Genomic DNA, 15129 nt, shown 5'->3' on the forward strand with positions numbered 1-15129 from the left:
ATTGTATGTTTTCCTCATATGTGACAAAAAAAGTGCAATCTCGCGGTTTTTGGTAAATCGTCATTTTTCTCGCGAATTAAACATCGTACAATATTATCAATATGACTATTCGAAAGAGCATAAGTAATGAGTAAAATTCAGTAAGTTTCAAAGGGATCAAACCATTAGTACATGAATGGCAAACATTTGCAAAGGGCGATGGGACAAAAAGTCCCGTCTGCGGTTCTAGTGTTAAGAGGCCGACTCGAGGATCTCTTTTTGAATTATTTGTGATGATATATTTCTGATTTTATCGCAGGTCATCATACTTTCCCACAATCAAATTGCCTACATACCACTGGAGTTTAGGCACTATCTGCCATACCTGCGTTACGTCGACCTGAGCCACAACAAAATCAAACGACTCTGGCACGGTGATCTTCTTTACACCAGGGTCCGGAAGACCATGGACCTCGAATGGTTTCGGAAGATACCGATGGCGTACTCCGTCAATGGTCGATTTTCAGGCTTTAATAATCTGACGATCGACCTCAGGAATAATTCCATCTCTTCTCTGCAACTCCCAGACGATAAGGTAATGTAGCATGTTGCGTTCTCATTATTTTTATAGTATTCTACCCATTCGGATAGGTTTCCATGGAGTACTTATGAAGCATTCTGAGAAAATTCCCTATCTTCAAGAACTCTCCTCCAGAAGGAAATGTGGTACACTAGCAGAAAATTCGATTAGAATGAATAATAATTAAAAAAATGTCTATTCGGGCGAGGTTGAGACTCTTCCACCCAACCCCTCGATAACCTCAATGCAAATATATTTAAAAAATTGTAGACAAAAGTTTACAATACAAAGAATATACAATAAACACTTTATAAAATGTCAAAAATGAAAAAAAACTATATGTGAAATTTTTGTTTAAAAAAGATTTCGGTTTGTGGGAAAAAACATGAGGATATTGGTGTAATGTCCTTTAGCGAAAAAACCTACAGAAGGAAAACGCCCACACCAATTCAGACCAAAGGAAAATAAATGTGTTATTACCTCATTAAGTTCACACAATTATCTTCACGAGTAATAACGTCATAACAAGCCTCAAACTTAATGACGTTATGTCAGATTGACACTCTGAAAGGTTTATTTAACCAATCGATCCATAATACATCTACATCTACATCTACAAATTACCCTGCGAGCCACCTCTAGGGTGTTTGGCAGGGGGTGATCAATCACCAGCATGCAGCATGCATTTGGACTCCCACATGCACACCACACCGTCCAAGAAACGTCCCGTATAATAACAAACTATACTACTATATGCTGATAGAAATAGAATATAGAATAGAAATTCAGAAACATGCAGTAAGTTTTACATAGGTTAGTAGGCTACACTACAAGTCATGCAATCTATTTACGCGTTCTATTGCTGCCGTTATAATCTCTTATTGATCGTGGAAAAAATGACATTCGGAATCTGTCTGTCCTGCTATCTATCTCTCTTATTTTATTTATATGATCTGATCTTCCGTAGTACGTTGGCGTCCGCAAGATATGGTTAACTTCGTCAGAAAAGACACTGCTCTTGAATTTATCTAAAAGGTTTAGTCTATTTTTCAATCTACGGTCCGACAGAGATTCCCACCCGAGTTTATGTAAGAGGTCAGTTACACTAACAAGACTATCGTAACGACCTTTCACATACCTGGCAGCTCTTCTTTGCACGCGTTCTAACTCTGTTATTAAGCCTTTTTCATGAGGGTCCCAAACACTGGCAGCGTATTCCAAATGTGGTCTAAAGAAATACGGGTGCAATAAAAAGTTTAAGAGTCGCCGCTTGCCGTTTTCGCCTAGTATCGGCTTCGCTCTCAGGGTAACTATAGATGAGGATACGGAGACACGTTCAGGTGAGGGTCTATTATGTAACACCCCTTATACCTTGCAACCTTTAGGCGTGGGACCGGTCTCCGTGTTCCGGGATGGCTTTAATACTCTACGCTGATTAGCACGTAGAATCATCTAGGCGTGGGACGTGGTCATCGCACGAAGGTGCAGTTAATGCAAGACGAGAGGGTCAACAGACGACGCGGAGGTGGTAGGTGGCTTGGAGGGCAAGGCCACCAGGGGGAGTCTCGCGTCTTGTGTCATAAGGAACGAAGTACCTGTGCTGTGTTCGAATTAAAAAATGTTGAACAAAAAGTTCGACTTAAAATCTTACTGTTCCTTCCCTTACTATTAGGCTTGGGGGTTATAAAGATACGTTTATTCATAAAACCCAATTCTTAAATGAGAAAATAAACTTGAATCTACAGAGAAATACATGTATATCTATAAAACTTTGCCTGTTTGTATGTCCGCAATGCGTTTTAATGCGGATAGACGCATTGCAACCAAAGTTAGTACGTAGGTGCATCTCATACTCCCAAGCACCGCAGTTCTACTTGTGGCTGTGCTCGACGCGTCCTTTGAACAGTTTTCTCAGTAGCGTTGGTGACGTCACTTCACACGACTTCCGTGATCTCATGAGTAAGAACACATTTTGATACGCTTAAAGAGAAGGCATAACTAGAAGAGTTATTTACTTTACTTTTTATCCTCTCGATGCAAACTTTTTGCTAGGGCATGCATTCACACGTTTTTTTCTACGCACATACGGACACACGTGCTTAATGCGGTGGAGTGGGTCAGAAAGATATCCCATATATGGTTTTATGAAATAGCTTTTTCCTTAATTTGCTGTTACATGTGTATACCATCATCAATGCTGTTTTGTTTCTTTACCTAAAAGTCTAGTCACGTGGCCATGAATTCCATATATCTACATCTACACAATACTCAGCGAGTCACCTCAAGTGTGTTTGGCAGGGGGTGATCAATCACCAGGATGCAGCAAGCAATATGATTCCCACATGCACACCACACGGTCCAAAAATTTTACTCATACATATTACAAATTATACTACCACATTATTTCAAAGGCATTATTGAGTCCAACTTACCAACTACTCATTTAGATAAGCTGCATATATAGCTAGAACACACTTGACATGCTGTTATGAATAATAATAAAATTCGGAAACATGACTTAAGGTAAACATAAGTTACTTGGCTACAGTAAAAGTCATCTAACCCATTTGTAAGTTCTAACGCCGCCGTTATAATCTCTTATTAATCGTGGAAAAAATACCGCTCAATCAGTGTATTCTACAATCTACCCATCTCATTTTATTTATATCATCTGATCTACAGTAGTATGTTGGTGTTCGTAAGATACGGCTAACTACGTCAGAAAATACACTTTTATTAAATTCATCTAATACGTTTAATCTATTTTTCAGTTTGCGGTCTGACGGAGATCCGAGTTTTCAACATACATACTCTGAATGCATGCTATAAATATAGGCTTTTTCATAGAACTCATTTCTTGCGATTTTTGCATCGTGTTTACGCATCATCGGTGTCATAAAAGTTTTTCCTGTATTTACGATTACAATTTTCAAGCGGATTGATATTTTTCCGTTCTATTTCCGTTGAAAATTTAGGTAAACGACAACTTTTGGGGGAAAATAGACTTTCAAGTCTGAAGACATTACAGTAAAAAGTGTATCATTTTCTCCCTCTCAGATTGAAGTTGTACTCCCGGGCTGCGGCATAGGCAGCCAGTTTTCCCGCGTCAAATTACTCCTGGGACACAACCCTTTCGTGTGCGACTGCGAGGTCTTCAAGCTCCTGCGGTACGCCTCCTTGGAAATGAGGCCAACGTCAGCGTTGGAGAGGAATAATGGACACATGCTTGTAGTGCCAGCGGTCATCGATATTCAGGACCTCCACTGCTCGTAAGCATCAGCACTATAACTTCCTATTTCTAATATTAAATTAAAATTAAACAAATAAAAAATTGGCCCCAGAATCAATCCTTGGGGCACTCCCATTTTTATGGTGATAATGTCATTGACAAAATTTTGAACTTTCACTACTATATTTCTATTATAAAATAATTATTGCTTGAACCAATCAAACAATAACCTTCTCAATCCAATATGGTTTAAATTTTTATGCAACACAGTGTGATGTACCATATCAAACGCCTTTTTATAATCAATGCAAGTTATTGTAACATTCTTTCCTCCACTTAATTTATTTCGAATAATCTCTGTAAAATATTCTAAGGCATCCTTTGTACTTTCCTTCTTTTGAAAATTGTATTGATGTTCATATATAGCTCTATTTTTGCCCAAAAAATTAAATAGTATATATGGCACATATTTTTCCAATATTTTACTTGCACAGGGTAAAATAGACATGGGTCTATAGTTCTGTGTTTGAAGATGATTTCCACTTCTCTAAATCTGACGAGCAATAGCTGTTTTCAATGCAACAGCGAAAATAACATTTTCTAAACTAGAGTGTATATATTTTTTAAACCGGTATAAAGAAAATTGATTAATGTGCGCAAGTTAGGTCTGAAAAGAATATGGAGTAACTACACCACGTAAAGTTTCGATTTAGATTCTAATTTTCCGAATTTATTTCTAATTAATATTTTTGTGTTTACAGGGAGCCAGACTCAATGAAAGGGAAGGCGATCACAGATGTGAATTCATGGGCTTATCATTGGCTGCCCATGATTGGAATTTGTTGGAATCACCTTGGAGTTCAGTCAGAGTTGGGGACGACATCAAGCAACACCACCGAAATAGAAGCAATGGTTGAACCACCGACATAGCACCGGTGGTTAACGGTGATACTTTGTACTATTAAATGAAGGGTTTGATGAATAAAATATAAACTCTGTTTTCCCATAGAGCTTCTTCGTAACTCTCATAACACACCTCGCAAGTAGCTATGCACGCATTAATTCCACTGGAGAAGACTCTTCGTTCCCAGACACAGACATTATTCCAGGAGGTCGCGGAATCAAAGTTTCCGGAGCTGCACCGGATAGCAGAATTCCCTACCCGGCCCTGGGACAAATACAGAAGACCCTGCACCGGAACCGGACAAACAGAAGACCTTCCTCCGAAGGGACAAAAGAACGCGGTCCCGTAACGGGATTTACGGCCTCAACACAGGAGGCTTTTGCAGGGAATAAGTCCCTTGGCAATAGGGTAGTTTCCTTCATCAAAGAAAACGAAAGGCATTGATTGCGATTTGTTACCCACCATTAGTATATTCGTAATACACAAATTATTTGGTTTTTGAAATACCGGTTTAGACGAATGGCAAGGGTCAAATTTTATCCTCATTTGAAAAAGGCCAGATTGGCGCCCATGCGATTCCACTCCACGTGACGTCACAGGGACCTAGTTTCTACACGAGAGGATAGGAGTTATACATCGTCTGAGGTTACCAATGCATGCATGAGGCACAGAGCTCAGGGAAACATGTCTTAATAATCACCTATTAAAACTGGCTAAGGTCGGAAAGTTTTCTTCGTTTGATAAGGTGTTAATAAACCTTTTTTAAGCCAAGCGCTACCAGCCAGAAAAGTACTCAGCTATCCGCTAGCATCCTGCGTCCTATCAGCGCTCAGAGCCTCGATCAAGGTCACATCACAAGGCGGGAGGGGGAAGCAGAAATGCGTCGCACGACTTTTTCCCTTCATTCCTACTTACGCGTCGCGTTTTCGCGCGCTTGAAAATTTTCACTTTTCATTTAATCGCGAAAAATAGATATCGTCATTTAAAAATCTAAAAGCGTGGAATACGTACTCCAGGAGTAATAATCTTTCGATTTAGGCAATAAAAAAATAATAGGAAACCACCCTATTTGGAACCCGAAGCGAATCATAACCTGAAGAGCTAAGTAAGAGTGCTGAGCAGATTAATACCAATGTATGATTGGTATGAAGTACCGCGCGTCGTAAGTGGAAGCAATGGATGAACCACCGACATAGCACCGGTGGTTTCCGGCGATACTTTGTGAAATTTCAAAAAATTATGACAATAAAATTCAAAGTTTGTTTTCTCACATGAATTCTTTGTAACTAATAGAACTTCTTTCGCAAGCAGCAATTATTTGTTGAAGTGTTTTAACACTGGCCCGATTTTCCGATTTTTTAGGTACTATGCCAAAAGTGCCGAGGCATTTTTGCCGATTTTGCAGTAGGTTAGGGAAAAAATTAGGTCTTAAAAACAAGTAAAGGTATATGTTCACAAAATTTAGGAAATATTTATTATATGTGGTTACAACTTTTTATTATGTTATTTGATGAAGCCGACGGGGGCTTAGGTACACGACCCTCCCCAGACGGCACAGGAAGTTTTCGTACCTAAATACGAGGGTGGACAATCAAGATACAAAAATCGCGCTTAGGAAGTTACTTAGAAGGTTTTTTTTCTTTATTTCCTTTAATGACGAAAAAAGATGCAAGAGGACTGGCAAATTCATATGCATCGATAAAATTGTATCTCATCGATAAAACTGTATTCGGTCTGGGACTATTTTCTTTCGCGGGTGGTGCCATCTGGTGCCATCGTGCCCTATCCTCCTAGAAAGATCACATGCCTTCACAAGCCGTTGGAGATCGCGTCGTTTACGTCACGTCTCACTACATTTCAGGGATTTTTGTGGTTAAGTTAGTGAAGAATAGAGTGTCTGGTAATGGTGAAGTTTCCCTTATTCTTTAATTTCATTCACTGGGCTTCAGAAACGTGTTTGTGAGATATTTTTGTTAGAAATGCCTTTCGTGTGTGTATTGTCGGGATGTAATGGAAACTCCGGGACATATGGTTCAAGTTTTTAGCTCTCCAAAAGATCCTGAGTTGAAGAAGAAGTGCATTTGGGCGATAAGAAGAAAACATTTCACCCCTACGAAAAACTGTGAGGTATGTACTCTTTCTCGCTGTAATTATTTGGATGTAATTTTAAGTCAGAAGTGGCTTCGGGATGTTGATGCATCAACATCCCGAACTATTCAGTACTAAAAATGGTGATTCAAAATATTGTAGCAGCAATTCTTTTGAAAATTCTTGCATTTTAGTTGTCTTTTTTGTATTAATTCATTCGGTAAACGTGTGGTTAAAGGAGAAACTAGGAATAAGCTGCCAAGTTTATAGGATCGAATATTGCTTCTTAGCTTGCCCTATGGTGTATTACACGTCGGCTTTCATCATTTCAAATTATCTTATGCTATAGTTTAAAACAATAAAAATATCAGGCATACAAATATTTACTATATTTACGAGCCTAGTAATTTGATTTCTCATGCAGAAATACCAAAAATTGGAAATGATTTGACCTAATAAGTTACATGGTATTTTATTATTTATTAATTTTAGGTGTGTGAGCTTCACATTGCACCATTGTGATATCAGAAAGTAATCTGTGGCCTTGGACGAGAAGACGAGGAGAAAATTCTTGCTGAATGGAAGGTGCCCAGATTGGAGGAAGGTACCATTGCTTCACTGTTACCTGTCGCCAAGAAGACAGACATTGTGGCAGAAGTGACATATTTGTGGATGTGGATTTGATTTGTGCAAGTTGGTGCAGTGATAGTGGACGTTCATCGGAGAAAGTATTGACGATAGTTTGTATGTATCGACCAGTCCTCTTTTAAATAAATTTCTATTCGAAAGAGAATAAGAGTAATTGTTTCGCTAAATTAGATGTGGGATAGAAGAGAAAATTGGAAATATTATTGTGGTTGACAATAGAAAATACATAATATATGTATTGTATTTCTGTGGGTTTTTTTCTTTCCTGCCTCTTTAAAATTTCTTGCGGTGGTGACTTCATGCAAAGTAAGTATAAAATCGGAGGTGTGATCTAAGAGATAACATGTTTTATTTTACAAGTGTTTATGCTGGTGATTTGGCAGGACTTTCATATTTTTAATAGGTTGATACATTTACTGCAGTTACCTAGGGACTTTTACTCATACCAAATAATTTTTCAAATACTTTAGCGCCTGATATGGGTAAGTTTTAGTAGCTGAGACTGAACTATACGTTAATTTTTGCTTGCATTTTGATGAATTCGATCATACTAATAGCAGATGTGTCAGCAATCCTGTTTCATCGGCAATTTTTATTTAAACATTTTATTTCGTCAGGCTTTAGGGTAAGCTTTTTAATGCTCGTGGGCTATGTGATGTCTTATTTTGTGTCAAAATTAATAAGAATTTACTCTCATTAACATCTCAAGGTTTCCAAGTAAGTACGAGCCACTTAACAATGCTGGATGCTGGTGGTGCGTGAATTAGCCGTGAGAATCTCATTTTTCGCAGAGTTATTTAAGTGGCCGAGTAAGTTTTGTAAGTTCTCAATGGGTAAATAATACTATATCATGAATTCTAATTACCATGAAAAACACACAACCGACAAAAACTTTGTCGGTCGTGAGTCTTTCATGGTAATTAGAATTCATGATATGGTGTTATTTACCTATTGAGAACTTACAATTCATTCGTATCAAGGTTCTCGCTACGGTCGGTAGTTATCGATTGTGTTGCGTTCGATACATTTTTCGATCGTGCGAGTTACGATATAACTAATTTCGACCTAATCGATTGAGATTAGCCTGTTCCTGCCGTGTTCCTGCGCGCTATGTATCCAATCGTACGTGCTTAGTAGCGGACATTCACATGCTGCGTACGCGCTTCGTCGACAGGCCGCGAATGGTATGTATCCATTGACGAAAAGCGACGGAGCGGCACAGTATCCCCTTAGTCAATGGGTACTATGTACATACGAATTAGATACGGAGGGTTCTGTGCCGTCTGGGTCGCCACATGAGCCACAGCGTGGAGTTGTGACGTCAACATCTTGTTCGGTAAAACCCATCCCGAAATTCGCTCTGAGAAAATGTCTTGGTTACTGGTGTTACTGGTTAGCACGGCTGGCCAGCAATCCGGGTTCGAATCCCGGCTAAGTGTAAAATTTTTTCATGGCAAACTTTATCCTTTGGTGTATTTCATTATGGTAATATGAGTTAATTTTTATAATGTGAAGAAAATAGTTAACGTTAAGATAAACTGAATATTGGCAATTGTATGATTAGTTAATTATCAGCATCTACGAGTGACATTGCATGAAGAGCGCGATGGCGCTCCTGGCACTCTAAGGGCTAGGATTCTTATGGAAGACAATTATGATATTTATGATGATTTGCCCTTGACGGTGGGCGTTAATATGAGGGGTGGATAGGAGCCCATGTTTAGCGGATGGGAAGGTTTTAGGGGGTTTGGGGGACTCCCCAATAATTCGAGACTCAAATCACAGATGGCAGCACTCGCTAAAGGCAGTTACGTAATTTGCCAATATGGCCGAAGCATCGAGGATAGTTTTTTAGTTTTTTTATGACAAATTGTTGTAATAGAATGAATATTCGAACCACTGCCAAAATTTTAATGGATAATATCAAGGAAGATTTGTAATGGATTTGAGGAGATATTTTGATACTTAAGGGCTACGACAAATAGCAGTAAGTGTTCAGGAAAAAATAAATTATAGCTGAAATATCCTCTACTAACTCACGGCGCTTGCTTAAAGTTTACCTTACGTCCATAAATTCGTCAAAACAATAAAAACACTATTCTTTGTAGGGTAGAAAAATCTTATACGTTAATTTCCTTAAACGCCATAAACTCACAAACCACTGTCACTGTAAATATTGAATTGTTCCCTTTAATGGCAATTTAAAGGAATTGCACGTAAATATGAATGCATAGAATATATGAATTACAACATTATGATGGTTTATTGCCAAAATATATTTAGAAAAATCAGAAAAAAACCAACAATCCCAATGATTTTTCAACGCGATTCCCTTTAGGTATTGCACGTAAATATGAATGCATGAAATATATTAATTACGACATTATGATGGCTAATTACCAAAACATATCTAGAAAAATAAGAAATTACCCAACAATCCCAATGATTTTTCAACGTGATTCCCTTTAGGTATTGCACGTAAATATTGAATGCATGAAATATATTAATTACGACATTATGATGGCTAATTACCAAAACATATCTAGAAAAATAAGAAATTACCCAACAATCCCAATGATTTTTCAACGTGATTCCCTTTAGGTATTGCACGTAAATATGAATGCATAAAATATATTAAGTACGACATTATGATGGCTAAGTACCAATATATATCTTGAAAAATCAGAAAATACCAAACCTTCCTAATGGTTTTTCAAGGTGATTCCCATTAGGTAATTGGTTGGTATACTCGGAGCTCTGCTTCCGAATTCGGCCGATAGTTAGCGTATTGCTTGTCTGGATCAGTGGCGGCTTGCCCATAAGGACTCTTGGACGCCGATCCTTCCAAGCATTTTAAAAAATAAAAAGAAATCAATACTCAGCCAATTGTAAGCATACATCTAATAACCAAGTTGTTTTTTCAATCGAATGCATCGAATATGTAGGAAAAACACGCAACATTAGCGCGAGAAATTCGTATTTGTAGCCGCGTGGCGCTGGCCAGAACGTCCCAATCCATCCCCATGCAGTTATATATGAAGAGTGGCGGTGGTGGGGGCTGCTGGCTGTTATAACGCGTCTAAAGCCCGTATGACACTTGCCAATTTATTGGCCAATCCATTGGATATTGGATTGTGTACCCACTGACACACGCCAATTTCTAGCCCAATCTCAGTTTCACAATATTGGGCACAATTTCTTGGCCAATCTACAATTTAGAACAGGTTCTATTTTCTCGAGGCCAATCTCCAATCAGAACTCAGTCTTGTCGACTCCTAGTGGCCAAAACTAGAAGCTCTTTGCAAAACATTTCACCTCGGAATTTTAATATCATATATAAAAACTTTACAAGCATAGCAACCCATGAAATAGCTCAAATAATTAATGTGTACTTTGAGAGAATATAAATTCACAAACATCAACTGTCTAAAGTGGGTAATTCGGAAATAACATTTCGGATATGTAATGAATAAAAACGTCGTGTTTCTCCTCGATAGCGTCTATATTTTGTTTATTTTACAATTATTAAACTATTTTTCATGATTTGAGCGCTAAAGTTTCGGGTGAAAGTCCCAATTGATGACACAATCTCTGTATATTCGATGAACATATTCCAGCCAAAACGAGCCGCTACGTTATCTTGGCTCACCTATGAGATCACCATATTGCCTATCTCTCATCATTCAAGGAACTCACCCGAATGAAATTTCGAGCAATTCGAGAATATCTTTGCAGCCCCTCGAAATAGTTATTAAATTTACAATTATTATGCCACCTCCCATTCTGTAGCTCATTGGCAATTAACCTGCGTCTTGAGATGCTCTTTTGTCATTTTGTGTTATGTGGCGTTCTCTAGTGGGGTATTAGAACACTATAACGGCCAATATTGGTGTAAATATTGGTACGTGTCATACGATGCGTAAAGCCCAATATTTTTACCAATATTGGGCCAATTTATTGGCCAATAAATTGGCAAGTGTCATACGGGCTTAAGCTTGTGCCTTATGGAAGTCTTGGGACGCCGCCCGAGCATGCGCAGAACGACCTATCTAGTGAGATGACATCGCCGCGCCGCCCGGCGGCCTTATAATCTTGGTGTGTTGCAGTGACGCAGAATACCTTGTTATGGTGACCAGTTGACTTATTATGTGTAAATTGTTTAAATGTAAATAGTCCTAGTTGTAGTTGAGTAAATGGAGATAGTGATTGTTAGCGTTTTAGTCTCAGTGATTACTTCGTGTATTAGTGAGTCGTCATGGTCTCTACACTGCCTTAAAAACTCACTAAAATACACAAAATATTCGAAAATTATGACTACCGGTGGAGTGTGCCCCTCCCAGCATTCGACTAACATTTTAATGTAAATAGGCCTAGGCGTACTTGAGAAAATGGAGTTAGCAATTGTTAGTGTTGTATTGTTAATGATGTTTTGTGTATTATTGGTCTCTAGATTGCCTGAAAAACTCAATAAAATACACAAAATATTAAAAAAATTTGACCCCTACCAGCATTTGACTCAGGAGCCGCCACTGGCCTGAATTCTCGAATACCCTTCATCTCGAATATCTCGAATACCTCGCAACCTTTACTGTGTCGATTTCCCGCCTTTGAGTTTACGTTAAGATCCGCCCGTATATCCTCGTTCACCCACAGACTGTACAATACCCTTTGGAGAAAAGATTGGAGTCTGAATGATTCTGCGCTCACAACGTCTGGCCAGAAAATTTAAGCGCTTCTATATGGTGTTAATTTAATGTGCAATTCTGTCACTACTAATTAACCCATTAATCCCCAGCGTTGCGTTAACGCAACATTATTGAATTCTAACTATCAGAAAGTGTCCACTTCAGAATAATTTTTTTTATTCGATTTACTGACTTTTTTAAAAAGTATCTCTAGTTCTGATTTTGTCATATCCACCAATATTTCAATTCATATAATTGTATTTTTTGACTCATGACGTTTGGAGCAAAAAAATCGATGCGCACATACGAGAAACCCCAGGAAAAATAATATACCCCTGCATGTCTGTTAAGGCAGAATGGGGAATTTCCTCCAAAGGAATACTGATAACTTCCGGCAAAGATGTCGAGTGTACAAATCAAGATAAAAAATAAAAGATGTAACCTAATGTTTAAAAATTACTTTTTTTGTATTTATTTAACCGGAGTTTTCCCAGCGTTGCGCATACGCAGCATTTTGAAAATCATATGATATGATGAAAATATTTGTTATCCAAAAAATTCACCTTACTTAGGCCAAAATAAATCGGAAATTTGCGAAACGACCGATGTTAAAATCCCTACATTCAGTCTAGGGAATAATGGGTCAATATTCGCACATTTAAGCGCTATATAGATCCGCTTAAATTTTCTGTCCATGTTTGACAAATGATTGAGAAAATACTCAAAATGTTAAATTTACATTGAAGGAAATTTGATTAACATTGACAATTTTACACTCCCATTATACATTACGAGTATACTCCCTATACTTTACTTTTCCCTCGTTAGACCACATTTGGTATACGCTGCCAATGTTTGGGACCCTCATGAAAAAGGCTTAAAAACAGAGTTAGAACGCGTGCAAAGAAGAGCTGCCAGGTATGTGAAAGGTCGTTACGACAGTCTTGTGTTTATCTTAGATAAACTCGGATGGGAATCTCTGTCGGTCCGTAGATTGAAAAATAGACTAAACCTTTTAGATAAATTCAAGAGCAGTGTCTTTTCTGACGAAGTTAACCATATCTTACGGACGCCAAAATACTACGGAAGATCAGATCATATAATTAAAATAAGAGAGATAGATTGCAGAACAGACAGATTCCGAATGTCATTTTTTCCACGATCAATAAGAGATTATAACGGCAGCAATAGAACGCGTAAATAGATTGCATGACTTGTAGCGTAGCCTACTAACCTATGTAAAACTTAATGCATGTTTCTTAATTCAATTATTATTTCTAACAGCATATAGTAGTATAGTTTGTTAGTAAACGGGACGTTTTTTGGACGATGTGGTGTGCATGTGGGAGTCCAAATGCATGCTGCATACTGGTGATTGGTCACCCCCTGCCAAACACCCAAGAGGTGGCTCGCAGGGTATTATGTAGATGTATACATACGAGTACATTACGAATTTATATTTTTTCCTACATTTTACGATTGTTACAAATTGCTTTCATATCACACGTTATAAGTGTCCATACGTATTCACGGTTGACTACGTTACGTATATGGTTTCGAAATCAAATTATAGCCCATTGGAAACACAACGCTCTCACCCTTACACTCTTTGGTACCCATATCGGTGCGCATGGATTTTGATTCAAGCAATGCTATTCCTTTCACTATACCAAAACAAAAAAACTGAAGCGACAATATATAAAAAGGATATAAAAAGAATGATTTCTCGAAAAAAGAAGAAATTTAGTGAATAATTCATCTTGAAACAGCATATATTACAGTAGAAAACCGGAAAAGTATTCATTATTTCAGCGAAATAACACAAATTGACAGAGATCCAGTCTATCCAGTAAGAATCTTATTCTTACAAAGGTGGTTGAAGTAACATGCAAATATTCACACTTCAATAATCGTTTCTATAAACAATGAAATTAGTATCAGCTCAGGATTATATCACACGAATTCACAATCACAGCACTCAGTTTTTCTCTACGAATGCATTTTAAATGGTTCCATATGTGATTTCAAACCACAGAAAGGTTTTCTTACTGCATAATCACTTCTGTGAAAGTCGAGGATTTGTAGCAAAAACTATTGCAATCGACGTAAATAGGCCGCGCTAGAAGATACACACCGTGACAAAAAAACAATGTTTTCACTACTAATCACAAATTAAAATAATTAGGCGCCTAAATGATCAATTATGTGATATCATCCGGGCGAAAGTGTGGTTCTCACACTCAAAAAACACACAGCAAACACAACACATTTGCAAACTCGGCAACTGCTTAAACGTAATCCTTCCTTGGAATGGCATTCCTACATTTCTCAAGCTGGAACTCCAACTGAAAATGTATCGTAAAGCGTATGAAATTTCGGCATTTATTAAAACGATACAAACAAGTGTGCTGCGCTGAGGTCAGAGGACCTCTTTAAACACAACACTCTTTAGAAGTAATTACACTATCCTCTGTTGAACGCACATAATGACTCATACTTACGTATCAACAGGAGACTTGAATGTGGAATCAGCCGCATTTTGATAAAGGTTATTTAAAGAATGCGAGATATTGTTGCAAATGAACAAATGTATCAGTTTGTGCGCCGTTAACTTCAGGAATATTTACCGGTTTTTGTTTTTTTTAATTATTTGAAAACCAATTTTTGGAAACAATAGCATTATTTAGGAAGTAAGACATTCCGTCGCATGTAACTGGTTCCTAGCGTTGAGCGCAGTGTGACAGGAATGGGGGTGCTTGGGTAGGTAAGCCATTTATGACCAAAACATTTATAATCCCATAAGAGTCAATCTTAACTATTTGGGGTAAAATATTCGGTTGCGATCGTTGTCACGTTAAAATAAACTATCGCAAACGAGTGACGAAAACACAGTAAACCTTTTTTCTGTCATTAATAAGAAGGCTGCGTCAAAATATGCCTCTAGTATCTTTTCCCAAAGAAAAACTGTTGTCGATCACCACGGTTCCACTGTGCAACTACCTTAGACGAAAATAAC

At 37.9% G+C, this 15129-nt stretch overlaps 1 protein-coding gene across 1 annotated transcript; it reads left to right on the top strand.

Annotated features, from left to right (window-relative positions):
• The first annotated feature begins 219 nt into the window (after window positions 1–219).
• On the top strand, window positions 220–4837 carry LOC124172937. Its single transcript, XM_046552462.1, has 3 exons — window positions 220–574; window positions 3617–3828; window positions 4550–4837. The coding sequence occupies exons 1-3, from the start codon at window positions 446–448 to the stop codon at window positions 4716–4718; spliced, it is 510 nt and encodes a 169-aa protein (XP_046408418.1). The 5' UTR covers window positions 220–445; the 3' UTR covers window positions 4719–4837.
• The last annotated feature ends 10292 nt before the right edge of the window (window positions 4838–15129 follow it).

This window comes from Ischnura elegans (assembly GCF_921293095.1).
Source record: "Ischnura elegans chromosome 13 unlocalized genomic scaffold, ioIscEleg1.1 SUPER_13_unloc_3, whole genome shotgun sequence".
Taxonomy (NCBI): domain Eukaryota; kingdom Metazoa; phylum Arthropoda; class Insecta; order Odonata; family Coenagrionidae; genus Ischnura; species Ischnura elegans.

What these genes read in the sequence shown, in the direction of transcription:
- LOC124172937 (XM_046552462.1), top strand. Translation starts at nt 446, where the DNA reads ATGGACCTCGAATGGTTTCGGAAGATACCGATGGCGTACTCCGTCAAT. An exon ending in TGCAACTCCCAGACGATAAG is followed by an intron (nt 575 to 3,616) that starts GTAATGTAGCAT and finishes TCTCCCTCTCAG; the next exon opens with ATTGAAGTTGTACTCCCGGG. An exon ending in ATTCAGGACCTCCACTGCTC is followed by an intron (nt 3,829 to 4,549) that starts GTAAGCATCAGC and finishes TTGTGTTTACAG; the next exon opens with GGAGCCAGACTCAATGAAAG.